Source organism: Bidens hawaiensis, unplaced genomic scaffold (assembly GCF_021521415.1).
Source record: "Bidens hawaiensis isolate Kalapana, Puna unplaced genomic scaffold, B.hawaiensis_p1.1 tig00018033_1, whole genome shotgun sequence".
Lineage (NCBI taxonomy): Eukaryota > Viridiplantae > Streptophyta > Magnoliopsida > Asterales > Asteraceae > Bidens > Bidens hawaiensis.
The window spans coordinates 29,003-55,707 of NW_027492722.1; the positions used below are offsets into that span (position 1 = coordinate 29,003).

The following is a 26,705-nucleotide window of genomic DNA, read 5'->3' on the forward strand; positions in this document are numbered from 1 at the left end:
AAATCAAATATGGCACCGAATATTCCCGGTTGATGTGAAACGGAAGCAACGGGGTATTTTTATCAAATTTTTACTGAATTGTATATGTTCTATTTATTTGTTTTTTCCCGCATATCAAACATTATAAAGTAATAATTCATTTCATTCTCATAGGGTAAACAAATTAACAATAGAATGATAATAATCCATTTGATTTTCTCATTTACTCCATTCCGTTGTTTATATTAACAAACCAAACACTCCCTATTTTCATAACCCTTGAATAGGTTAATTCCATTCTCTCCTACACTACCACATACCAAAGTAAAACACCACCACCTTAAGAATTTGAATACTTTAAATATCCCAACTTTTACTATATCTTCAATTCTATTAGCTATTTTCCAAAGCCTATTACATTAAAGTAGGTTAAGTTAATTAAAATGATCAACATAGATGTAGGAGTGGTGATCGATATGTTTATCGCGTTTCGAGCTTTTGAATCAGATTATGCGGATTTTTGTTGTTTTGAAATCTAGAACCCGAACTGATTAACCCGAATGAATACCTAACCCAAAGAATTTCACTACTTTTATATGTTATTCCTATCAACATGATCACACTTGCACAAATTATTATAATACTCTTGTGTGTGTTTGGTTATGTTGATGCATATGCCTACATTGAGTTATATTGTAGGCGGCCAAACATTCTATGGCGGTTAAACCAAAAAGAAAAATGGGCGTGAAACGTTGAACCTTGAAGGCGCGTTAGATGTTAACTTATCAAATTCAGACTAAAACCTAAAACATTATCGCAAATAATAATTATAATAGTTAAATAAATATATAAAACATAAAGTTTATTAAAATTTAAAGTAAACCATAAAGGTTGTATTGTTTTTTATAAATTACCTAAGAAATAAAGTAAAAGTTAATACCTTAAGGGAAGAATATTAAAGTTACCAAGAGCAGTGGCGGACTCATCAATATTTTCAAGGGGTTTAGCTGTTTTTATATATTCTAATTAGCAAATTGGAAATAAATAATCTCAATTTTTGTATATTGGTCGATAATAATCCTAATTTTAAAAATTACTACTATCGGTCCCAACTTTCAACTATTTTTTGTCTCAATGGACCTCCGTTGAAAAGTTAAGTTTTTTCCGACTTTCAAACCGATGTTTTAGGGATTTTGATTGGAAGAACGATACGATTCAATTAATGTAAAACTTATCACGATTCGATTGATGTAAAACTTATCACACCATATACAAAAACATAGGAGATAGGATGTGACCGGACAACCGATGATAGTGGTTCCATGTCCGGCACCAAGCAACTGTTTTACAAAACGGTTCAAATAGGTGTAGCCGGACCGCTGGTGGTATTGGTTCCCGTTTTTAAAACACTGTAATAACCCGAACCGAAGAACCTCATGACGCATTTTGAGCAACTACTGGATAGTTAGAGGACCATTTCGGTCCAAAACCAAAACCCTAATTGCAATGGATCGGCTGAACTGAGCTGAGTTAATCCTCCAACCGCCACAGAATCATCTTCCATGGCGACGGCAATGAGTATCATCAACTGCAACCACCACGCGCTAGACGCGTCGTATGTGAAACGCGCCGCCGATTTATCCGACAAGTCCGCGTGTTTCACCTCGCCACACCCTAACTTCGGGTGCGTGATAGCCACGACCACCAACAACGGTAAGGTTTTCGGAGAAGGTTACCTTTACGCGCAAGGTACGAAGCCGGCGGAGGTTCAGGCGGTGGAGGCTGCCGGAGAGTATTGCCGTGGCGCCACTGCGTATGTTAATATGGAACCTGGAGACTGCCATGGGGATTACACTGCTGTATCTGCATTTATAAAGGTTTTTAACATTTGCTTAATTAATTACTTTTAGAATAATAATAATAATAATAATAATAATAATAATAATAGCTTTGCATTACATTTTAGAAATTGCTTAATTTGCAAGAATTGGATTTGAATTTGGATGATATGATTGTTGCCTAAACCTAAATTGTGTAGAAATTATAAATAATATGAGTAATGAAATATAATTCTTGTTGTATGTAAGGATGAGCTCGGTATCGGTACCGGTATTGGTACTGAAACCGAAGACAAAAATTCGGGAAAATACAAGTACCGTACTGATCCAGCAACTTCAAAAAGTCGGTGCCAAATTGATACCGACGGTACCTGGTTCGGTACCATTTGCTCATCTCTAGTTGTATGGCATTATATGGTTATAAGCATCTGAGGTTAACAAGATGAGTTTAGTAGAGATATATCATCCATATTATACCACATGATTAATCTCATAAAGGTTGCAATATTTGTTGAGAGTTCGTTTCGGTGACCACGCGTTAAATATGTTGAGCCTCAGTATAGTTTGTTACACTAAGTTTAATTTATTCTGGTATCTTAATATATCTGAAGCCTGAACTATACTGTATTCATTCACTTGAAGTTTTGAACCACCTGGAGCTTCAATTAGATCATCCTAAATCCCTAGTGTAAATATTTTGTGTTATTCTTGCTTATATATTTTGGCGTTTACTTCTGATTTTGAATATAATCTTGAGTTAGGGAATTATTTCTTTATTATTTTAGGTTTTGTAATGTTGATGAAACTTTCTTGGCCCTCTAAAGTCTAATAATTGATTGTGCAGAAGTTATTATGGCTTTAAACTGGGCCTTTACATGACTTGTATTATCATCCTGGAAGGCTGGAATAACCTAAAAAAACCTAAACTTTGGTAATGGGAAATAGCAAATTAGTCTGTTTTCTGAATAGATCTATGTTGATTATGGATTCCTGATACCTTTGCTTTCTTTTTGTTATAAAATGAAGTCATACTTAATTTTAATGAAGAATTTTACTTCAACTTTACATGGATCTGTGGCTTAATCCTTAGGCAGGAATCACTAGAGTTGTTATTGGGATCAGACATCCTTTACAACATCTTCGAGGAAAAGCTATTCAGACATTAAGAACTGAAGGACTGCAGGTTGATGTTCTTGGGGAAGATATACGAAGTGTTTCCATCGAGGTATGCTTAGGTTGCAAGATGGGTAGGCCAGGTTGGGTAACTTGTCTGAAACCGGTTCAGGTTGAAACATGTGAAATTATAGTATGCGCCAAGACTGATCACTCGGGTTGACTATATTTTATAATTTTCTAGGAAGCTCTAAAATCATGTCTCGTTGTCAATGCACCTTTGCTATATAGATCAGCTTGTCGGGTCCCATTCTCGGTTCTCAAGTATGCAATGACCCTTGACGGTTAGTAATTGTATCACGCACTATCAAATTTCATCTTAAGTTAAAAATGTTCATCATTTTTTCATATTCCAATAGGTAAAATTGCTGCTAGTAGTGGGCACGCATCATGGATAAGTAGCAAAGAGTCAAGATCCCGTGTTTTTGAATTACGTGGTAGAAGTGATGCAGTTATTGTAGGCGGAAATACCGTACGCAAAGATAGTATGCAACTTTGTTATCTACTAACTTTTAAATATGACTAATATCTGCATTTTTTTATTTATTTTTTAATGAATCTTGTTTAATGTTTAACATAGACCCGCGTTTAACTCCAAGACACGGAGGTGGACATTTACCTATGAGAATTGTCATGTCACAAACTCTCGATCTTCCCGAGGTTGCAAATCTGTGGGATGTGAGAGAAGTGCCTACAATAGTGGCCACTCAGAGAGGTGCAAGAAAAAGCTTCCAGAAGTTTCTAGCATCTAAAGGTGTTGAAGTGGTGGAGTTTGATATCTTGAATCCCAAAGATGTTGTGGATTACCTTTATGATCGCGGGTATCTTTCACTTTTATGGGAGTGTGGCGGGACATTATCTGCATCTGCTATATCCTCGGGCGTGATACATAAGGTGCATGCTTTTGTTGCTCCTAAAATAATTGGTGGAAAAAGCGCGCCTTCGCCGGTTGGAGAACTTGGAATGGTGGAAATGACGCAGGCTTTGGAGTTGAGTGATGTTTCTTATGAACAGGTTGGTATTAAGATTATTTTTAGAGTAAGTTATGCTTTTGGTTCCTGTGGTTGATCTGTTAAACCCTTTCAGTCCAAAAAGGAATCTTTTGACATATCATGCCCTGAGGTTTAAATTCTATAACCCTTTCAGTCCCTTGTGTTAAGCCATCCATTTTTTCTGTTAAATCTGATCATGTGCCCCTCACATGAGGGGCATTTTATTCCTTTTTCCCACTAGAGTATAAACAAAATTCCTAATAAAGTAAATAAACAAATAAGAAAAAAATAGATCTAATTATTAGTGTTATTTGTGTAATTATTATTTTTGTTATAGTATTACTAGTGGTATACTATTTATTTTTATTAATATTAATATATTATTGTTGTTTATTGTTGTTATTCTTATTGGTACACTATCAATAAGAATATAATAATTATAACTTGAATTATACACATATAACTAAACTTGTGTTCAAAAAAATCGAGCGAACTTTCCTTTTCTAGTGTTTTGCTTGTATACCAACGATCCATACTTCTCGCTTGTTTACAACCTAGCCGAAATCGAACTGAGCCGCTCACTGATTTTTATATAAAGGCTTATTTAATATATGAACCACAGGGACCAAAAGCGTAGTTTACTCTTATTATTGTTTATTATGATTATGATTATTATTATTATTATTATTATTATTATTATTATTATTATTATTATTATTGTTTCAGTTTATGTTCATGTCTTAAATGTAAACTAAAATGCAGATAGGTCCTGATGTGCTAATAAGTGGTTATTTGCAACCCATTCCAGACATGACACCTGCCATTCCATCGGTTGATGAAACCTCAGCCATTGATCCATCCTTATCTCCTTACGATTCACCAATCATATTCTTCTATAAGACGTGGGACCCGTACGGGAGTTTTTCCAACTTTTCTCCTCATCCAATTAGACTGCCTGATGACAATGGTGATTGTGTCACATGGTCGAGTGTAGAGCACTATTATCAGGTGATTATATAATCATTCAAATTTTTTAATGGCCTTGTTCGTGGTCGTTCATTTAACTTTTACTGAACAATTGAACGAGTGTGAACACTTAAGCGAACGGATTTTATTGTCGTGTTTGTTCGTTAAAAAGAATAAACATATTCGTGTCCCTTTATGTTTGTTTGCTAATATTCTGAACGAGCAGTTCACGAACATAAACGAACACAAATGGACATAAACGATCTTAAGTGAATGACTATAAACCAACGTCAGTTAAAAGTAAACGTGAATATCCAAATTAAGGTCTAAAATATCTTCATCATGACATTTAACATTTGATAATTAAACAAATACATCTAAGCTGATTTTTAATATAGTAGTAATAAATAAATTTGAATGATTATGTAAATGAACATAAACTAATGAACAAAATATAAAGGAATGTAAGTGAACAAACATAAATGAATGGAGACAAATGAATAAACAAAAGTTATGTTCATGTTCGTCCGTGTAATTAAACGAATACAAAGTTATGTTCATGTTCGTTTGTTTAAGTAAACGAACATAAACAAACTTCCTGTCGAACAGTTCATGAACCATTCACCGGTGCAGGCACACAAGTTTGCTGGCTCAAGCAATCCTAATGCAAAAAGTTACATTGAAGCAATACATTCTGCAAAAAGCCCTGAAGAAGCCGCACGTATGGGAAGAAGAGCACAAAGGGAGCACCCAGATATGGTATACCCTTTACTGAATAATGTCATATGAATTTTCTAAAACATTATCATAACAATAATATTAGTTGGTAACAAAAAAGTCAATATGTAGGTCAGGGCAGATTGGGACAGCATAAAAACAGAGGTGATGTACAAAGCATTAAAATGCAAATTCTCGATTTACCCACATTTGAATTCAATGCTTTTATCAACATCGGGCTGTATACTCGTTGAAGCTTCGCCTCATGATCTGTTCTGGGGCGGGGGGCGTGATGGTGAAGGTCTTAATTATTTAGGGCGGCTACTTATGAAGTTAAGATCCGAATTTCTTGGTGATGACGATGTTGATGACACACATAAGCCTGAGATATCGGCGGGTTACCGTCAGTTTTGATCATATATACATTAAAATTGGTATCGTTGCTTGTGTTGTTAACATAAGTTGGTGTATTTTTTATTTTTATTTTTTTGCATTGTATTTATGGCGATGCTTATTGATTATTGTATACAAAAACAGAGGCTATGCTTGAATGCTTGTTTGAAGTTGAGATACAATTTAAACATTTTAGTGGTAGCTAGTAATAGTATTTTGGTCCTTATTTACTGATTGTTTTTTGAAATTAATCTATAGTGGTTAATCTTCATACATTTTACATTTCCTTTGCAAAACTGGTGGCTGCATTTATAGTTAGAATATGAACAGAAGAAATGCTAGGATTACAAACATGTGTGCCTGTCTTGCATATAAGTTAAGACTGGGAAAATTAATTGTTCTTGATAGTTAAATATTTTCTAAGGTTTGATGTCAATAGAATATGGGCTGATAATAATATAATAAACTAAGAAGTATACGAACGATGGAGCATGTTTGCATATTTTGTTAACCATAAATTATTTACAAAGTTTTTAAATACACAAAAACTTACTGAAAAAATTGACGTCGATTATGTATACAACAAAATATTCGTGTTGAAACGTTATTAACTAAAATGGCCAAAAGGTAAAACGGATGACGTTAGTTTGATATACGCATTTCAACTTTGTCGGGTTTTAGATTATTATTATTATTTGGTTTTGTTTGTCACAATAATTGAGACACGTATATCAATTATGGAAGCACCTCTCTATAAGTTAAATTAAAGTGTATCTTTGACCTTCGCCGATATAGAGACAATTAACGTTTGATTTTATTTATCGCGAAAATAGGGTATTTTGATTCGAATTAAATAGAGTATTAGTTTTGAGTTTCGACGATTCTTACTAAACTCATCAGCAGTCTTGTTAATTTAGGGGGTGTTTGTTTTTTCTTCAAACATCTTCAAGGGAGCTAATGTCTGCAGGCGCGCAGACATTACCCTTGAAGACTGTTTGTTTTTTTTCTTAAAACAGATCTGAAGTTATCTTCTTTCATCTTAAAAGAAAAGCAAGGAAATCTTGCTTAAAACATCTTCACAAAAAAACCCTACTCTTCTCCCTTTGCAGCCACCCTCTCATCCACTGCTCCTACCACCGTCCGCCAACACCACCACCCACCGTACGCCGCCACCACCACCCCCGTACCCCGCCGCCACCGTCCACCACCATCCACCGCCACCACCACCGTCCACCACCCACCATCCATCACCACCACCGTCCACCACCCACCATCCATCACCACCACCGTCCGCCACCACCACCACCATCCATCACCGCCACCACCACCATCCATCACCCACCACCACCACCATCCATCACCGCCACCACCACCACCATCCATCACCGCCACCACCACCGTCCACCACCCACCATCCATCACCACCACCGTCCACCACCCACCATCCATCACCACCACCGTCCGCCACCACCACCACCATCCATCACCACCACCGTCCACCACCCACCATCCATCACCACCACCATCCATCACCGCCACCACCACCACCATCCATCACCGCCACCACCACCATCCATCACCCACCACCACCACCATCCATCACCACCACAGTCCACCACCAACCAAAACCATCCATCACCACCACCCATTGTCCACCACCACCATCCACCGCCACTACCCACCGTCCGCCGCCACTACCACCATCCACCACCACCACCTTCCACCACCCACCAAAACCAAATCGGCATGGAAAGCAAAGACTAAAAACTAGATGTAACTTGAATAAATGACTTCTATCTTGTGAGATAAGTTTGACAGTTATGCAGACAGTATCAGCTTATAAAAACAAACAGTCTTATATTTTCAGCTTGCAGATCTTCAGACCACATCTTCAGTTGCAGACATGAAAACAGATGAAATCAGCTTGCAGACAGTTTATGTCTGCAAAAACAAACAGCAACTTAAAGTTATAACTTTCTGAACGTCCTAATCACATAATAACAAACTAACAAAATGGTCATGCGTTTACCCAGACCCTGACCCATCCAAAACCCATTTCACAGACACACAAAACACACACACCGGCTTCTGTCAAGCAAACAATTACAGATCTCCTTCATCACCTCAAACCCTTGATCCAATTCAACCTTCTGAATCTAATCAATCAAATCCATATATTCAATTCAATTCTGAAACCAATTCCTCTAATTCGCATGCCAACATCCAATCCTCAAATCCAAACCCTAAACCTAAATCACCTCCTCCATCGGAAATGGGTGCGTTGACCTGCAACCGCTACAAGCGCCACGTGGACTCCCAATTCCACTCTCCAAAGAAGCTCAAGCCTTCCGATTCAGCTTATTCTATGGTTTCACGGCTCAGCTTATATCCGCAACAACTTACTCCAATTGCTAGAGAGATTCAAGCTCCCTGTATAGTTGTTACTGGATTCACCTCAACCGTTGCTAAAAGATCAGCTAGTACTACTAGTACAATGGAGGATCTGTTATCGAAATATAACCGAACCAAAGAAGTCGCCAAAGGTACTTGCAGGTTTGTTGATTTCGAAACACTGGATGAAGTAGTTGAGCTTACTGATGATCATAATAATAATATTAATGAGAATGATGTATCTGGAGACTCGGTTGTTGAGCAAATTAGGGCAAAATATAGGGAATTAGATCATGGGAAGGTTGAAGAAGAAGAAGAAGAAAACTTAAACCTAGGGGTGGTTTCGGAAATAACCGAGGGGAAGAGATTGGAATCATTATCGTTGGACCCCAGGCCGGAGGTTTCGGTGGATGCGGGTGTGCCGTGTCATAAAAAGTTACTAGATTCGGTGCAAAAGAGAGATTCGAGACTTAGTAGATTGAGTTTTGATATTAAGTTGCTAGAGGAAAAGAGAGCTTTGTTGAAACAGTTGGCTCCTGCTAAGAAGGACAAGTCGAAGAAAGATGACGAGGTGAACTGTTTATGTCTGATGTTATGGAACTTATATTAATCGTTTGTGGTTAACGTAATCATGATTAATTGATTTGTTTTTTTAGGATAAGTTGCTTGAGCCTTTCCGGCCACTTACCGAGGATGACAAGGAAATGGTTGTCAATGCATTGTCTAATGCTAGTCGGTATGATTTATAGTGTGTGTATATATGTAGTGTTTATATTTTTAGTGTCTGATTTGGTATGAAAATGGTGCTTTAATTATGTAGAAGGAAGGTTTTGTTGACTCATGATAATTCAAATATTACGATCACGGGAGAAGTTTTACGGTGTTTAAGGCCCGGGGCGTGGTTAAATGATGAGGTAACTTTTGATTTTGCATGTTATATTTAGAAGCAACTTAACTTGTTAAGCAATGTAATTATACTCGGGGCTGAATTTGTCGTAATATAGGTTATTAATGTGTATCTTGAGTTGCTGAAAGAGAGGGAAAAGAAAGAACCCAAAAAGTTCCTGAAATGCCATTTTCATAACACGTTTTTCTACAAGAAGGTTAGTTAAGTACTTAATGTATCATCCTTGCGTATTGCGTATGGCAATGTTTTGGAATATTCTTGTTTTTAGGATGTATTTCTTATTCGGGAAATTGTGAGGTTTAATTTATCATAAAGTATCTAATGCATCCATTCAAATCGAGCCTTTTTTTCTCTCTTCTTAGTTAATGACTAGCCTCTGCAAAATATTAGACTTAACCCTTATCAACACCAGTATGCCATATTTCGTTGATGTGTTCAAAATGACATTGAGAACTATATGATGAAATCAAGCCATCTGTATGTTTCAAATTATTAATAGCTTGACATTTATTTATAAAAAAGGGCATTCTGATTCGATCTAAAGTACAAAGTTCACAAATATGACAAGATTATTGCTTATTTTACATGTCTGGAACTCTGGATATGTATGATTGTATGGACTATGAAAACAGTTAAATTGATATGGTTTCCGTACATTTTTAGAATCGTTATTAAATGCACTAGCGCACATATTATAAGATATGTTACTATATACAAGTAAAAAGGCTAGCATGTTAAAGACATCTTACAATTTAAAAATGCATACTGCATTTTACTCTGAAAAAGTAAATTACCAGAATTTCTCATTTTGGCAATCCGGTGGAGTAATCAGCCGTAATCTTATTATATTTATGTGGTTTGCATTTAAAATTGTTAGAAGTTTGCGGTTCTTATATTTACAAATGTATACTGTTATGCGATATTCTATATATTAAAAATAGACAATGGCCTGTACTTATTGATATATCATTTGCATTCCTGGCATCTAGGCGTAGGCTGTTATGAGTCTTAAACTCGGCTGATTTCTAAGTGCAGAGTAAATAGATAAAAATAGCTAATGTGTGTATTGAAGTGTTTAAACTTAAATCAGCATTTTATCATTTCATGTGATAATACAATCATCAGTTGTTACAGTAATAATAAACTGAATACTGATTCTGTATTTTTTTGTTGTTGCTGCGATTAGTTGATAAGTGGAAAGACGGGCTATGATTACAAGTCAGTTAGAAGATGGACTACTCAAAAGAAGTTGGGATACAGTCTTCTCGATTGCGACAAAGTAATGCTATATCTATATAGGCATATGTATATATTTAATTTTCTGATTGTACTTTGGAATCCTGACTGTATCTTTAAGCAGATATTTATCCCTGTTCATAAAGAAATACATTGGTGTTTGGCTGTTATTAACAAAAAAGAAGAAAAATTCCAGTATCTTGACTCTCTTGGAGGAATTGATAAACAAGTAATGATGGTATTGGTATGTATCATAGTGACTTCTTATTTTTTTTAATTATTTTTATTATTATTATTATTATTTATTATTATTATTTCTATGATAAATGCAGCTAATATATATATGGGTATTATTGTCCAGGCGAAATACTTTGTGGATGAAGTGAAAGATAAGAACGGAGAAGACATTGATGTTACTTCTTGGAAGCAAGAGTATGTAACAGACCTTCCAAATCAGGAGAATGGGTGTGTAATCTTTGACCCTTTTGTTTAGAACTTTTAATAAACTTTACTGGATGCAATTCTATTAGTTTACTGTTATGTACTTATGTGATTCTCTTTTGATGGTGACTTGTTTATTACCAGGTTTGACTGCGGTGTGTTTATGATCAAATATGCTGACTTTTATAGTCGGGACATTGGCCTCTGTTTTAAGCAGGTTAGTTATTACTTATTACATATATCGTTACATTTTCATGGGTGTTATATTTCAGTTATTAAACATGGACTAAAATTTTGGTGTAATCATGTAGGAACACATGCCATATTTTAGGTCGAGGACTGCTTTGGAAATATTGAAGCTGAGAGCTGATTAAACATATTTCGTGCTCTAAGCGTGTGGTGTAAATGCTAGTTAATATCTAATATGCAAATGACAAAGGTGGTTTATATTGATTAGGTCTTCAATTTGTTATCTATTGACAAATGTAGGTAGTTATATGTTTAGTTAGTTGATAATGTAATGTTTTGCTATTTAGATTATCCTGAGCCTCAAGACTACATGTTTCTGCTGGTAATCGTTTGATTTTTAGAAACCTCTTTACGGAGGCTTTTACTTTTTTGTGAATTCTGTTGCTATTCTTGTTTAACCTAGGGTTTGTTCCTTTTTTTTTCTTGGAACGGTGAATCTCATTAAACACCTAACAAGACGTTAGAAACCAAACAACAGGAAATTACAAAGGAAAACTATACCAATCTTTTCGTAAGATATTATTAAAAAGAACAATTCTTTTTCCAAACCTAGTATACATGATGTCGTACTCCACAAAAATGCACATTGGTCGTTCAGTCGTTTGTGATGAAGCAACTTGAAAGTTCGTTCGTTTATGATGAAGAAACGTAAAACATAACATGGTTTTTGTCTTCCCAAAAGAATCAAAATACACCATCACCCATCATCACAAGTTCACAACCACATCCACCATCTTTCAACTTCTGTTGACAAATTCAGAAACCATGATTCTTTTGTCTACTAGATTATCATAAATTTCAAAACCTTTAAACATACTCCTACTCATTTTATATATATCAGCTTTAACAAATTCAAATTTCAAATCCCTTCTTTTCAGTACTTAAATTTCCTTACATAGAAAAACAAATGCAAGCTATGAAAGAAAACAAATGCCTTCCAATGTGGCTTTTAACAAATCCAAACAAGCAAGTATGGAATTAAAATAAAATGATACAACTACACGTCAAGCGCTGAAAAAGAAACCAAGATCCTGATTCTCACACTCTGCAGTCGATTATTGTGGGTCGGACATTTTCAATGTCTATACTCATATAATGTCAAATGAGCCAATAAGCAGAACAAATACCTAAAATCCATAACTTAAAAAGACAAGAAACAGTACCAAAAACATCCAATAACTATAGTTTCCAATAACATCATATCCAATCCAATGCCTCCACTATGCACGAGGCGTCCTCCTCGAGCCGCCACCATGTAACACAACATTTCGCCGACGCGCAATTTGAGGAGCAAACCTACGACGAACAATTTCCTGAATTTCATCCTCACTTTCATCCTCGCTTTCATCATCCGATAAATCAAAACCACTTTCCATCACAGCATTCCTTGAAGCGAAGTGCAAAATAAAATCATCGAAATAATCCATTCCACGAAAATTCCCATCTTCGATTACATAATCCCCCATTATGACCGACCCAGGCATTGTCGAGTTGATTGTACTCATCACATCATTCAACTCGCTATCATTTTGAAGCTTCTTCCACTTCTTTTCAAGTGTCGGGTCAACTTCCCGAGGCCGGGCCAAAGGATGACTGGTCCGCACATGCTTCTTTAACTCTTTATACGACCCAACAAACGAACACTCATCTGTCATGCAATTCCTCTTCTTGGAGTTGAAATACTTACGGGCCCGTTTCACCACGGTCCACCCTTTCACCTGACCACGACAAAGCAGGCATAAAAGCTCATCTGAACCTACACTAAGAGACGGGTCAACAGTTGACTCGTCCAGAGTCTTGGATTTGGTGTAGGCTTTCTTGTACTGGTCTAAACAGTTGGAATAACGGTTACTGGTTGCACACATGTATGAACGACAACCTTTGTGATGTGAAGAGCAAAGGAGAAGAACAGCCTTGTGTGGATATTCTAAGCAAACAGAACACTTTGTGGCTCGCCATTCTTTCCTTTCAGTTGTGTTCTTCTGTTTCTTGTGACGGGAATCTTTTGCGATTTTTGAATGGGCTGATCTTAAAGATAACAGGCTTGTCAGCCTTGATCCGGATCTTTGTGCCGCCTTCTTGACTTTAGTCATTGCAAGTCAAACCTAGTATACATATCACCAACAAATAACATAAATGACAAATCCACAGTTTATCTATAAACTTGCGCATACGTATTTGTGTCTGCATGTGTTTGTGTGCGTGCGTTACATGTTCGACTTGTGTAAACAACCAAGGACGTAAGCAACCGGCCATCACCAATAAATTCACAATGTTGTATACCTTTATCAATAAATTCATCTCAAAACTTGAAAATCTTCTTCACGAAAACGAAAAAATGAAGCTTTTTTTTTCTTGATTAACAATAGATTATACCCAAATTTACTCCGCAAAATATGAAGTCGAAACGCAAAGTGGATCTCACAAAATAATCACCAAATTAATTAAAATGACATCAAGCAAATTTCAACAATGTCAAATGACTTCAAACCCATATCTCTAATCAACATAATCACAGATCCAAAATGCCCAAATGACCATACAAACCACATAATTATACACCAAACACAAATCGTCAACGAACATAATCAAATTCCAAAATTAGGGTTTCCAAAAAAAAAAAAAATAACCCTAAAAAATTCTAGCATCTAAACATGGGTAAGTAATTCAACCAAATTCATCTGGGTTTGAAGTTGTATATGAATAAAGTCTGAAACTTTACACATAATTTTCACAAAATCATATTAAAGTTTGAAACTTTATACAATAGAATTGAAAGAAACGGTGTCTATACGATGTATGATGCTATCTGGAAGAGAATGTTACCGAGAGTGAACGACGCCGTAGACGGTGGAAGACGGTGGATTGAGACGGGAGAAACTGTCGCGTACGGTAGAAGAAGGTTGAATATAAATAATAAATATATATTTATATATAATAAAGGGAACGAAGGGATTTGAAGGGATTCATTTTCGCCAGTCGCCACTAATGTTTTATTGATTTACAGGAAGTAACCCAACCCAATAATAATAATAATAAGCTCATGTTTTATTTCATGTGGGTACAACATGTGATGTGATTCATTTCAGATTATTATTATTATTATTATTAGGCTATCCGCTATGGTGAGGGGCTTCGAAGCCCCTCAACAGTGGCACGTCAACGCCACATTATCGTCTCGTAAAATATGTGGTATCGAAGCCCGTCCCGCTATGGTTTTATGCCCATTAGGCGCCTCTAATATATATATATATATATATATATATATATATATGTATGTGTGTGTGTGAGTGATGAAGAAAGAGAGGGCCCACCACCATTCCTTCCGCGCCGGTCGTCCCAACCCGCCAGACCCCTCCACGCCCCCACCGACGACGCCCCGCGACGGTGAACAACGCCCACCGCACCCCCTTCAGCGCCCCATAGTGTGTGGTCTTATTGTTATTATAGATATACAGATATATTTATTTTCTTTGGAATATTTATGAAAATAGTTCGTATTTTATAATTTATGAAAGTTAGAGTACTTATTAATAAAGTTTTATTTATTTTTATTATTTTGTTGTCACGCCTATGGGATTTGAACTATCATTATTTTAAAAGGCAATAAGTGAGTTTAATCTAGTGTAAAGAAATAACACGAGTAATTTGAATATTAAAAATTGTTTGGATTGTTTGACTGATTAAGATTATAAACTGAAATCGTTTGATCTTGTTAAAGAACGTGTATGCGTTAATCCTACGCTTGACAAGAGCTGTTTGCTTGAAACCGAAAAGCATACAATTTTTTTGGAATAACTTGTTTTGCAAGTAAAATCTTAACGATTATTATTTAGAAGATAAATATTTGTAATTAATTACCTATTAATTATCTGTAATGCATAATAGTTGTTTAATTAATAAACATAAATATATTAAAACCATATCTAGCTATCTCATAAAAACTCGTTTTAAATTATTCTGATTAACATCACATGTTATGGAATTAATTTCAGTAATTGATTATTTTGAACCGTAACTTATAATTAATTGATTTGATGTTAATGCTTCTTTAAAAAAAACAAAAAAAAAATCATTAAACCAAAAATCAAGCAAGCAAGCAAGCAAGACACTAGAGTAGCAAAAACAAAAATCAAAGTGACACCACAAACAAACAATAGTCTGGGTTTTTGTTGATACATGATTAAAACATCAAATTTATTAAATTAAACTTAAAAGCAAAACCGACGTTGATTATACCTGACAGATTTTTAAGTTTATAAACGTATGACAAACCAAATAATATTTTACAACAATAAGTGGCTAAATTTTATTAATAAATTATAATTTAATAAAATTTCGTTAAGTACATTTTTTTTTTGACAAAATATCACATTTCATGATTTAAATAATTAAATGTATAGAACCATAGAAAGAATTCTTAGTCTTCTATTAATTATCTTATTATATTTGGCTTGTCACCTATTTTGTTATTTTCACTAACTAACGTTAAATTCTTAGTTAACTTACTTTTATAAAATGACTATTTTGTATATACTTTTGAATGACAATATGTGTAACTTTTATGGTTAATCTCGCTTTTTTCCTAGCCTTATATTACAAACTTTATCTAAATTTTTATTAATTCATTAATCAGTTATCAAATATTATCTTAAATATATATAAACGAAAGTTTTAAAAGCTCCTTGTTGCTTCCTAAATTTTTTCAATCTATTAGATTGTTTTATTTGTAAATGGAGGTTTCTCATGCATTTGACCCAAATTCACAGGTATGGTTCTCACCAAACCCGGATAGCCCTTAAACGGTTATAAGAGCATTCTCAATCAGTTCCCTAAAATTATGTGAGGGAGATTTGCAAATTATATAGTATGGTTTATGAGTAATTGTGAGTAGAGGAGAGAGAAAATTTATATGAGAAAGTTAAATTTGAGGTTTTACTGTAGATACTGTATAATTTTTTAGTATTTTCATAAAGTGGTTGTGATTGAAAAAAAGAGAAAATATGATGTTAAATGTATAAAAAATATTATTTAATTAAACAGGAGAGAGAAAATACAATATTTTTCGGTGTAATTATATGATATATATAGATATAGGGTAGGGAGCAGGCTGGAAATGCTCTAGCATCTCATTAAATTAAAAATTAATCTTACAAAATATTTGATATAAAAATCCTATAAAATAAGGATATACTAAAAATTAATATCCGAATTTTAAAAAAAATATTATTTATAATTAAGAAACAATTTTATTAGTAAAAAAAGAAGCGTGCCATGGGTTTCACCAAACCCGGATAGCTTTTAAACTAGGTTATAATATCTCTTTTATGTGTGAAACTCTTTCATCAGTAAACCCTAAGTATGTTATTAATTTTTCTACAATAAATAAAGTTAAAATAAAAAATATGTAGATATTAAAAACGAATAATGTAAAACAAACTCCATAAAATAGGGGATAAAAGCTAGTTGTAAAATATATTTCTTACTTGAAATTGTATTTAGTTATATGTTTATTTTCGTTTACTCGGTTTAGTTATTTAGTTTTGTCATTTAATAATTTATATATATACATTTGTGAGAGTTTGTATGTATATATATATATATATATATATATATACTTATACATTGTGATTTAGTGATTTTTTTATCAACTTTTTATTTTTTACTTTTTGCTCATGCATTTTTCATAATTTACAAATATGTTACAAAATACTTTTTACTTTTAGCCTCAAACATTTTTCCACTTTCAATATTTTTCATCTTTTACAATTATTTTAATGTTTCCTTGTTTATCGGCCCTTTTGCAATGCGTATGTTAAGTTGACTTAGTTATTTTTTTATATTTTTTTTGTTTCGGTATAACTTTTGTGTGCTAACACGACGCAGCAAGCATGTGTGGTTTAACGTTTTTACGTATGTTTTTTGTTCGATTTTCTTAATGATTAGCGATAGTTACTGGCCACAAGAGAGAGGATGGTGACCGAAGGTGGTGGTAACTAGAGGTGCACAAATCGGGTTTTTCATATACTCGGGTTCGGGTATGGAACCAGGTTCGGGTATGACCGGGTATTGAAAAATCGGGTATTTGCAATATCCGGGTCGGGTTCGGGCCGGGTATTGTCTCTAAAAACCATACCCTATGCATCAGGTTCGGGTCGGGTATAGAACTGGGTATTCTAAAACTGGGTATTTGAATACCCTATTTCAGGGTATTGAATAAACCCTATTTTTAGGTTTTTTTAGGCTTTTTCCTGTGTATTTTGTGGGTATATATTGGATTTTTAAGAGGTTGCACTTTTTGGGGTATTTTCGGGTATTTTTCAGGTATTTTTCGGGCAATTTCGTATAAAAATCGGGTATTTGAAAAACCCGGTTTCGGGTATTGGAGAAACCCGGTTCCGGGTATGGAACCGGTTCCGGTTTTTGGGTATTATCGGGTATAAATCAGGTCTGGTTCCGGGTGTGGGTTTTGGTGCTAAAATGCATACCCTACGGGTAGGGTCGGGTACGGGTTCAGGTATTAAAAACCCTGGTATAACAAAAATCGGTTTCGAGTATTGTTTTCGGATCCGGTTTCGAATTCGGGTTTTTTGTGCACCTCTAGTGGTAACTTCTTACCTTTAAGTGGAGTGAATGGGTAAATCCATGATTTTAAACACCCCCACTGCAATGAAGAGGTTGTTAATACTAGTTTTATATAATACAAACAAATTAATTAATACTAGGCGGGTGCCCGCGCGATGCAGCGGGAAACGCGGACTTATGTGTGTTCTTTGTTCGGTTTGAAATCGTGAAATCGTTCAAACCGGTCATTGGTTTGATTTCATGATTTTTTTTCTTTAAAATTTTCAACGGGGTGTTTTCGATTTTCGACGACAAAAAATCCATTACTAACGGTTTGTTTGGCTCACAATTTAATTTAAAAACTAAAAAAAAAACCGCAAACGCCCATACGTAAGATGTAGTTTTTTTTAAATGAAAAAATTATAGCAATATGATACTCAAATTAAAGATAATAAAATGCTTGTTTTTATAGTGCAATGTTTTATAAAAAATTTTAACGTACAAAAAAGTTATGATCGTTCAAATTTCGTAGGGGAAATTGGGTTAAAAGTGAAAATAAAATGAGTATATAGGTAAAAGATTAAGAGTCATAGTTGTAAGTATTGTTTAAATTTACAAAAGATGATTGAAGCTAAGGGATTAAATTGTAACTATATTTAATGAATTAAAAGTGCACGTGATGTTTATCATTCAAAAGACTATATTATCCTTTTCTATATGTTTTGTTAGGTTGTAACTTATGTATTACATTTTGTATTTTATTTAAAACCATACGTCTTAATTTGCCCATCTCTTACTCATTATATATAGTATAGATTTGAGAAAGGGTAAACGAGGCCTAACCCAATAAATGATGTTAAAATTCATGTGAGACATGTGTTTGTGTTTTAAATTATAAACGGTTAACAAAACTTGTTGTATTCGGAATATCAGAGGTTTTATGGAGAAGTCTTCATATTTCTTATTATTGGTATAATGGTTTATTGATGTCGGTACCGTATCAACACTCATACCAGTTTAGCTAATTTGGTATCCATACTGATTTGCCTTATTTGTTATTTGTACCGACATGGTATCAAGATCATTAGAGATTTGAACAAACAAACAAGAAAAAGCGGGTGCCGTACCGAAATACCGTATTTGTACATGTATTATACCAATAAACTCGGTACGGTATTCAGTACTTGGTTTGTTATGGTTAATATTCAGTACTGGTACTTCGGTACAAGTTCGGGACTTCGGGTACATTACCGATCTCATTCCTATATCAAAGCGACACGAATTCGATTAATATTGCTTAGGTTCTTTCCACACTCCAAAAGTTCATTCAACGATATTTTGCAATGATGAGTGGAAATAGTTAAATGTCTCTTTTGATCCGCGAGGAGCACGCATATCACTAGTATGTCCACGTCAAAAATTCGGTACATGATAACGAATGTTCGCACCTTTGTATGGAGCAAGATACCCTTTAGTCGTTTATCTACAACGTAATATTAATCTACAAATAAAACAAAGAATTATTAGTCGTTTCAAACAAGTATTAAAAACATAAAAATTTCATTACTAAAATTATACTTGATGTGTGGGTGAAATATCGTATGTTAAATGCGTCATATCACATGTTTTGTGTGTTTATATGCCGGAAACACGATTACTTTGTGTGAGTTTACGATTACATGTGTGCGGAGCTTGAAGGAGCTAAATGGGAGCATATGAGATGGAAAGGAGAAGAAGATTTTATTGCATGGAATGATGGAGCAAGCGAAAACGAAGACGTGGGCGAAAACGAGGCGTAAATCGGAGTTCAAACGAAGAAATTACAGGCGAAACATTATGGTGGTTGACAGGCCACCGTAAGGCGGTGGGTGTTCACCGTAAGCTACGGTCCCCACCGTAGCCTATGGTGGGGCGACCGTAGCCTACGGTCTTTTGGACGGGAAAAAGTCGAATTTTAGGTTTTTTTTGGAGCTATTTAAGGCCGGCTCAACCCTAAGACGGCTATCTTCGATATCACATCATACTGGGACGTTTTTTAAGGCTTCTTCCACCATTCTAACACATCTTAATCAACCGAATCATCCACTTAAGAATCAAAGAAGCTATTCGAGACGACTATGCTAGGCTAAACCACTCGCGACCATCTCCGTGTAGGGTTGAGTTGTTCATTGGATTGTTGGTACTCTAAACCTTATATTTGGATTTTGTTTGTGTGCTTGAATATACTTTTGGGTAATCAGTTTATTAGTTATTGATTTTGGTAATCAACAATTAGGATTGAGTTCTTAGTGTTACTGACCTAGTGTTCTTAACCATAATACTGAGTGATTCATCATTGCCTAAGATTAACAATCAAGTAGATTATTGTTTAGCCGTGTCAATCAATTGGATTAAGTTCTAACGATCAACATAGCCACACATCTAGTCTCTTGGTTTATTGCTTCAAACAAAGGTTATAAATTCAATAGGTTTAATCCTCAATCTAATTTACTTCAAGACCTGAAACCTGGAGTTTGGTTACTTTTTAATAATTATTTACAAATCAAAATCTTTAAAACGCTTGACATCGTCTGTCCGCTTAACATAATTATTACTAAGTATTTAACTTGATTAGCACTTTCCATTGATTCCCTGTGGATTCGACACCTTACTTGCCCTTGCTAGTAAAGCTATTTTATAAATATTTTTAATTGATCTTTCGACATCAATCAATACTAAACACCTGTTGGATGTGGAAACTTAAGGTCAGGTCTTTGTAAGGCCTCATTGAAGATTCTTGTGTCATATGTAGTCCCCTCCCATCCGGCACATACAAATGTAAAGCACATTTTAAAATCACAAACAACCATTCTATTTTGTGTGGCATATCCCTTTCGACCAATGTACTTTGGTTGGTCGTTCAATTGAACCGATGCCCTCACGTGTGGCCTGTTAATAGCGCCAATGCAGTTCTATAAATACAACAAGATATCATAATTAAATCATTTGTAAAATGAACTGGAATAGTGAAAACCTTGGACATTAGATAATACCTTGAACATTTGATAATACCGAGGATTATTTAATATATATATATGGGTACATCATCATTATAGTTTGCCGCTGGCTTGATGATTTCAACACTTATCCTAAGCACGACTTCCAAAATGTTATAGAAATGTCGATGAATGGTTTCCCCTAAATGATTAAAAGATTATTGGACAAACCTATTCGTACACCCATGAATCAAAGTCATCAAGAAGACTCCTAACCGACTCCTCAATAGACACATTACGAATGGGAATATCATCAAACCCATTAATTAAGTTTATAAGTTACATTTTTCTAACTTATCAAAACCTTTTTATTTGCCTTCTTCATAAGTTAAAATCTATAAAGTCTTAGATTTGCCAAACAACTTATGCACCTTATTAACTTTTTAAAAAGTTAATATGCTATAAGTTTATGAAAATAAGGAATCCCAAACACCCCATTAATTAATAAAAAAACAATAATAACTCTTACAAATAGACACTCCAAACTTCAAAGACTCAAAACACACACACTAGAATCTACCTGGTTCTTTGAATTTGAGCCCAGCTATGCAACCAAATAATTAAAAAAAAAGGGCAAAAAGGTAAATCACCAAAAAGCCAAAACCCATTTTCGTAATTTGATATCAAACCCATCATCCCCAAAACCCCAATTGGCCTATATATACCCGCTGTATATCAGCTCCACAAACCCTCTTGTACCCATCGCAAGTTGCCTACCTTTTGCTCTCCTTGTTTCCACCGATCCAGAATCATCATGTTGGTCTATCAAGATTTGATTTCTGGTAATCAATTTCATGGGTTTTAAGTTTCTTGATTATAAAGTTAGGGTTTTTAGTTTCTAGGGTTTAGTTATCGATTAGCCTTAGTTTTTGATGCAATCGTGTAGATCCAGGTTCTTGTTTGGTTATCCGATTGAAGCTTTATTAGATCTGATGATTAATTTGGGTTTAATTTGTGTTGTGGTTTTTGTTAGCTGTCTTTAGGGTTTGTTATGTTTGAAGCTTTAATAGTTTGTTTAAATTTGTAAATTTTATATTTTTTTAGCTGGTGATATTTTTTTTTTGCTCTAACTGAGTTCAGATTTTATTTTGTTTTAAGTTTAATTGACTTATTATTATTATTATTATTATCATTATTTTTTATTGATAATATTACTCAAGAAATTATTAGCTAGAATGCTAGATTTAGAGTTTGTCATGTTTGAAGCTTTAATAGTATGTTAGAGTCTGTAAAATTATATAATTTTTAGATGGTGATGCTATTTGACCTAACTGTTTTCAGATTATATTATGTTTTAAATTTAATTAACTTAATATTATTATTTTATTGATAATATTATTTAAGAAAAGGTTTGAAGTTAATATTGATGAGCTAAAATAGAGAAATAAAACTAATCCTACTTAAAAGTGACAATTTTGAGTATAGTTGATTCTGTGATTAATTGGTTAAATCAATGGTTTCTTAATTGTATTTTTCCCTAATAAAATTTGATTAAATGTTTTGTTATTTACTTTAAATCCATATCTAACTCAAATTGTATTTGTAACTTTAGGTGATGAGCTTCTTTCTGACTCCTTTCCTTATAAGGAGATCTTGAATGGGATCTTGTGGGAAGTTGAAGGAAAGGTATTGTCTTGCACCTGTCTTTGTTTTGTAAAATTTGATGTTGGAAGTTGTCGGTGAACGAAACACTAATCACGGGTATGTTTAATATTATTTATGCAGTGGGTGGTACAAGGAGCAGTGGCTGTTGACATTGGTGCAAACCCTTCTGCAGAAGGTGCTGATGAAGATGAAGGTGTTGATGATCAAGCAGTGAAGGTGGTCGACATTGTCGATACCTTTAGACTCCAGGTAAGTAGTTTAGTTTGATTATAATTTATGATATGTTATTAGGGTTCAAAGTTTATGTGTATTTATAAAAACTCTGCGCATGTAGGAACAACCTCCTTTTGACAAGAAGCAGTTTGTTGCGTATATCAAGAAGTACATCAAACTTGTTACTCCCAAGCTTGATGAAGAGAAGCAAGATTTCTTTAAGAAGAACATCGAGGCTGCAACGAAGTTTCTTCTCTCAAAGCTCAGTGACCTTCAGTTGTAAGTCTCAGTTTATCTGTTTTGTTTTACGTTTTGAAAAACGATGATAATGTATTCATGTGTTTGATTAGCTGATTATGACTTGTTTTTGCAGTTTTGTTGGGGAGAGCATGCATGATGATTCTACAATAGTGTTTGCTTACTACAAAGAAGGTGCTACCGACCCGACATTTTTGTATTTTGGTGTGGGGTTGAAGGAAGTTAAGTGTTAAGAAATATCATCTCGAGCCTGCAAAGAGTTGAGGCACTTGCTGTAGTTGTTGCTTTTAAGTATGGTTTTTGTTCTATTAAATATGAATATGCAAACTTTTTGCAAGTTTGGTTATGTTTTTGGACCTCAGTTGGTATTTGTTTTTAAGTAAGTTTTGTCTTTGATTTACCTAATGCTAGTTGACCAAATTCTTACTTTAGAAAAAGCTCGAAGATGAAGGTCTGAATTTTGAACAATCTGATCATGTCAGTTGTCATGTGCTAAGGGCTTACACTATGTGTATTGCTATAGAAACACCACCTCTAATTGTGTATATCAGCTTGTATCATCTCAAATCAACCTTGCACACCAGATCCCGTCACATAGTGTGAAACAGAGAAAAATATGCCAAGGAGAAACATGTGCCGTGTGACATTTGTCTTGAATCGGGGATCTGTTGGCTCAACTTGATCTCTCAGTTCTCCCAAGGGAGCATATCCCATTTTTCTTTCTCAGAGTCGTATGATTTATCGCTCGTACGACTTATAAAACCATTTTTGTCCTATCTCGTGGTTGATATGATGATTTCTCCATGTCATAGTATGTATGGACCAAATGATTGGTATGACAAACCACTAGTGTTTGGATAATGTGTCAATGATTTTCGTTTAGCATCAACCTTGTGATATTTGAAGGGAGTACGCATACATTTTCACATATTAAACACATGTTTTATAATGAATTGTCGTGAGAATTGTGTATTTTTTTAAAATTAATAATTGATGTACAAACCAATTATTTAGCGTCACCTCAAGGTGAAATTTGAAATTCACCACTACTACTTGACACTTTTTTCTTATTTCACGTTCATCACAACACATAGCATTACACTAATATTTCTGAAGAGGTATGCACCCGCCTTAACATCGAGCGGGGCGGGTCAACCCACAAGATATAGACAAGAGGCTTGAAATCAGGATGTCATGAAGACACAAAGCCAAAACCTATGCGCGTGGCGCATATCACATATGCTCACGCATCGCATATGCTCACGCATCGCATATGCTCACGCATATCACATCTGCGCGTGGCGCATATCACATGCTCACGCATATTACATATGCTTGCGCATCACATGCTCACGCATATCACATCTGCGCATGAAACATCTGCGCGTGAGAATAAAGAGAAGACCTCGCGCATCCCCAGGATAGGCGCATATCACACATGCACACAATCAACCACATCCTTATCCAAATCAGGATAAGGACAACCATGATTGTGCTCATCAGACAACCTTCCAGAAGGTATCTTTTAAGGAATAAAGAATATGCTGATGATTGACAGCTGCCAATGAAGGATAGACAACTCAGCAAAGCCCATGTGCTACCACGTGATGGCACATGGGTCAGGTGAAATACCTTGGTCAGAGAATAATCAATAAAAAAGCACCAGGTGTCCTAAGTACACGTGGCGCGAAGCAATAGGAGGAGGCCAAAAAGGCCCTAATTGGGTCTGAGCCCAATCATTGGAAACCCTAATACTATAAATACCACACCACCTCCACAGTGGGAGGTAAGCAAGAAAATATATTCTAAGTCCTTACTCATTTTCACATTCTTATTATCTTCTCCTACAATATCTTATTCTCACACCGGAGGGTTACCCCAAAGAGGACCCCTCTGTCCCTTTCTGAGGGGTAAGTTTACGGTGCTGTTCATTTTGTAGGTGGAAGAACTCATATTCCGGAAAACCATCGGTGATATAGCACACTCACACCCGAGGAACGTAGATCGAATACAGATAAGTCGATCCACGCTTCTTCATTGGCGCCATCACCTGTTACAACGGCAACAAAACCACTATTTCACCAATTTTCTCTGAAAATCTTCACCATGGTTTCCGGTGTTCGAAACAGCGATCAAGTTCTGGAGGATAATGAGCTTGAGGATGTTAATGAGGGACATCAGTTTCTGAGGGCGCCGCGTGATACTGCGCGCACCACCAGTAACCATCCCTTCATCACAACACCTCATAGCCAGACTGAAACTCCTCCAGACGATCTCACGTTCCAAAATCTGACTGGTGCAAAACAAAAAGGACCAATGGGTCCGGAAGTTGAAACCAATGACCCTAAAGAATGGCTCATAAACGAACAACGGCGTTTAATGGACAAATACAATGAGCTGGTCAAACACAAAAAGTTAGCCGACTTAACACAAAGGCTCGCATTTGATAAACAAACCATTTATGGAACAACAAAAAGGGCGCGCGCGCCGGAAGATGGTCACTCTGTTCACACCGAACACGCTGACATTAGTGATGAGGAAGAGGTGCACAGCATGAGGAAGACGCGAGATACTCATGCAGGAGGTTCACAGCTTCGCGCGCACATGAACATAGCGCCTGGAGCCAAAGTTGATATGGATCTATACACACCGTACAACCCACAAGCGAAAGGGCAAGTGGACGTAACCACACCATATAGGCCAGCCATCTTGGTGAAACATTCAAAATTCACTGAGCGCATTGCGAAGGCTCCCATTCAACACAAAACCAAGATGCCAAGTGGTCTAGGCAAGTACGATGGTACAACAGATCCAGATGATTTCTTACAAGGTTTTTACAACACTGGAAACCTAGAAAGCTGGACGATGCCAACATGGTGCCACATGTTTGCTCGCTGCCTCACGGGCGCAGCGCGTGTCTGGTTCGAAAGCTTGCCGACAGGACAAATCGATGGGTTCGAAGAACTATTGGAAAAGTTCCAGGCTCACTTTGTACAGCAGCGCAGACACACGCGCGACCCCGATGACATCATGCACTGCGTGCGCAGGAATGATGAAACCATTGAAGACTACATAACTCGTTTCAATCAGGAATCTCTTGCAATTGGAGGAATCACTGAACAACTCTTGCGCGTGGCCTTTATACAAGGTGCGCGCAGTGATCAACTCCGTAGAGCTCTCGTGAGCAGAGATGGCATGCCAACGACTTGGGCTAAGCTTATGGAAGCATCGCGAGTCTTCGCGCGAAATGAAAAACAAATTGCCCAAGACAGAGCAAGAGATAGAGGGCATCAAACAGAAGCACCACGCAACAATGAAAGGAGGGGCAAACAAAACTCCATATGGTCCAGGTTGCAACAAACCAGTTATTCTCCCGCAGAAAAGCAAGCGCAACAAAGTTCACCCCAGCCCCAAAAAGACATTCTTAATCGCGGAGAAGGTGACAAGAGGGAAGGCGGCAGAGAGCCTAACAGACCTCTACCAAGAATATGGACTCCCCTCACCAAAACGCCTTCACAAGTGTTAAGCACAGAGAATGTTCAGTTTAAAAGCCCCAGGCCATTACTCCATAAGGGACCACCAAACAGTGGCAAGTATTGTGAGTTTCACAAGTCCACAGGGCACAACACCGATGTATGCCACCATTTGAAGGATGCGATTGAAAGAGATGTGAAATCAGGCAAGTTGGCTCACCTGGTGAAAAACCCAAGACCAGAGAATGAACAACCAGACGGTGCCTCAGCCAGGA

The 26,705-nt window shown here is 35.8% G+C and overlaps 4 protein-coding genes across 4 annotated transcripts; 3 read left to right on the forward strand and 1 right to left on the reverse strand.

The window, feature by feature from the left end:
- Positions 1 to 1,542: 1,542 nt before the first annotated feature.
- LOC143555258 (riboflavin biosynthesis protein PYRR, chloroplastic-like) lies at positions 1,543 to 6,135 on the forward strand. The gene is made up of 8 exons (XM_077044841.1): positions 1,543 to 1,856; positions 2,908 to 3,042; positions 3,175 to 3,274; positions 3,350 to 3,475; positions 3,571 to 4,004; positions 4,745 to 4,990; positions 5,582 to 5,707; positions 5,798 to 6,135. Exons 1-8 carry the CDS (start codon positions 1,554 to 1,556, stop codon positions 6,077 to 6,079), a joined length of 1,752 nt encoding a protein of 583 aa, XP_076900956.1. The 5' UTR covers positions 1,543 to 1,553; the 3' UTR covers positions 6,080 to 6,135.
- Positions 6,136 to 8,530: 2,395 nt separating this feature from the next.
- On the forward strand, positions 8,531 to 11,575 carry LOC143555259 (ubiquitin-like-specific protease ESD4). Its single transcript, XM_077044843.1, has 9 exons — positions 8,531 to 9,020; positions 9,106 to 9,185; positions 9,270 to 9,363; positions 9,454 to 9,552; positions 10,543 to 10,635; positions 10,717 to 10,836; positions 10,954 to 11,057; positions 11,178 to 11,250; positions 11,345 to 11,575. Exons 1-9 carry the CDS (start codon positions 8,553 to 8,555, stop codon positions 11,405 to 11,407), a joined length of 1,194 nt encoding a protein of 397 aa, XP_076900958.1. The 5' UTR covers positions 8,531 to 8,552; the 3' UTR covers positions 11,408 to 11,575.
- A 628-nt stretch (positions 11,576 to 12,203) lies between these two features.
- On the reverse strand, positions 12,204 to 14,168 carry LOC143555260 (uncharacterized). The gene is made up of 2 exons (XM_077044844.1): positions 14,109 to 14,168; positions 12,204 to 13,387 (listed from the first exon to the last, which is right to left on the reverse strand). Exon 2 carries the CDS (start codon positions 13,373 to 13,375, stop codon positions 12,503 to 12,505), a length of 873 nt encoding a protein of 290 aa, XP_076900959.1. The 5' UTR covers positions 13,376 to 13,387; positions 14,109 to 14,168; the 3' UTR covers positions 12,204 to 12,502.
- A 7,400-nt stretch (positions 14,169 to 21,568) lies between these two features.
- On the forward strand, positions 21,569 to 23,333 carry LOC143555261 (translationally-controlled tumor protein homolog). The gene is made up of 5 exons (XM_077044845.1): positions 21,569 to 21,663; positions 22,434 to 22,507; positions 22,607 to 22,735; positions 22,821 to 22,978; positions 23,073 to 23,333. Exons 1-5 carry the CDS (start codon positions 21,636 to 21,638, stop codon positions 23,188 to 23,190), a joined length of 507 nt encoding a protein of 168 aa, XP_076900960.1. The 5' UTR covers positions 21,569 to 21,635; the 3' UTR covers positions 23,191 to 23,333.
- Positions 23,334 to 26,705: the final 3,372 nt, after the last annotated feature.

What these genes read in the sequence shown, in the direction of transcription:
- LOC143555260 (XM_077044844.1), bottom strand. Translation starts at nt 13,375, where the DNA reads ATGACTAAAGTCAAGAAGGCGGCACAAAGATCCGGATCAAGGCTGACA.
- LOC143555259 (XM_077044843.1), top strand. Translation starts at nt 8,553, where the DNA reads ATGGAGGATCTGTTATCGAAATATAACCGAACCAAAGAAGTCGCCAAA. An exon ending in GTCTTCTCGATTGCGACAAA is followed by an intron (nt 10,636 to 10,716) that starts GTAATGCTATAT and finishes ATCTTTAAGCAG; the next exon opens with ATATTTATCCCTGTTCATAA. An exon ending in CTTCCAAATCAGGAGAATGG is followed by an intron (nt 11,058 to 11,177) that starts GTGTGTAATCTT and finishes GTTTATTACCAG; the next exon opens with GTTTGACTGCGGTGTGTTTA.
- LOC143555261 (XM_077044845.1), top strand. Translation starts at nt 21,636, where the DNA reads ATGTTGGTCTATCAAGATTTGATTTCTG. An exon ending in CTATCAAGATTTGATTTCTG is followed by an intron (nt 21,664 to 22,433) that starts GTAATCAATTTC and finishes TTGTAACTTTAG; the next exon opens with GTGATGAGCTTCTTTCTGAC. An exon ending in TCGATACCTTTAGACTCCAG is followed by an intron (nt 22,736 to 22,820) that starts GTAAGTAGTTTA and finishes CTGCGCATGTAG; the next exon opens with GAACAACCTCCTTTTGACAA.
- LOC143555258 (XM_077044841.1), top strand. Translation starts at nt 1,554, where the DNA reads ATGAGTATCATCAACTGCAACCACCACGCGCTAGACGCGTCGTATGTG. An exon ending in AAATACCGTACGCAAAGATA is followed by an intron (nt 3,476 to 3,570) that starts GTATGCAACTTT and finishes TGTTTAACATAG; the next exon opens with ACCCGCGTTTAACTCCAAGA. An exon ending in GTGATGTTTCTTATGAACAG is followed by an intron (nt 4,005 to 4,744) that starts GTTGGTATTAAG and finishes ACTAAAATGCAG; the next exon opens with ATAGGTCCTGATGTGCTAAT.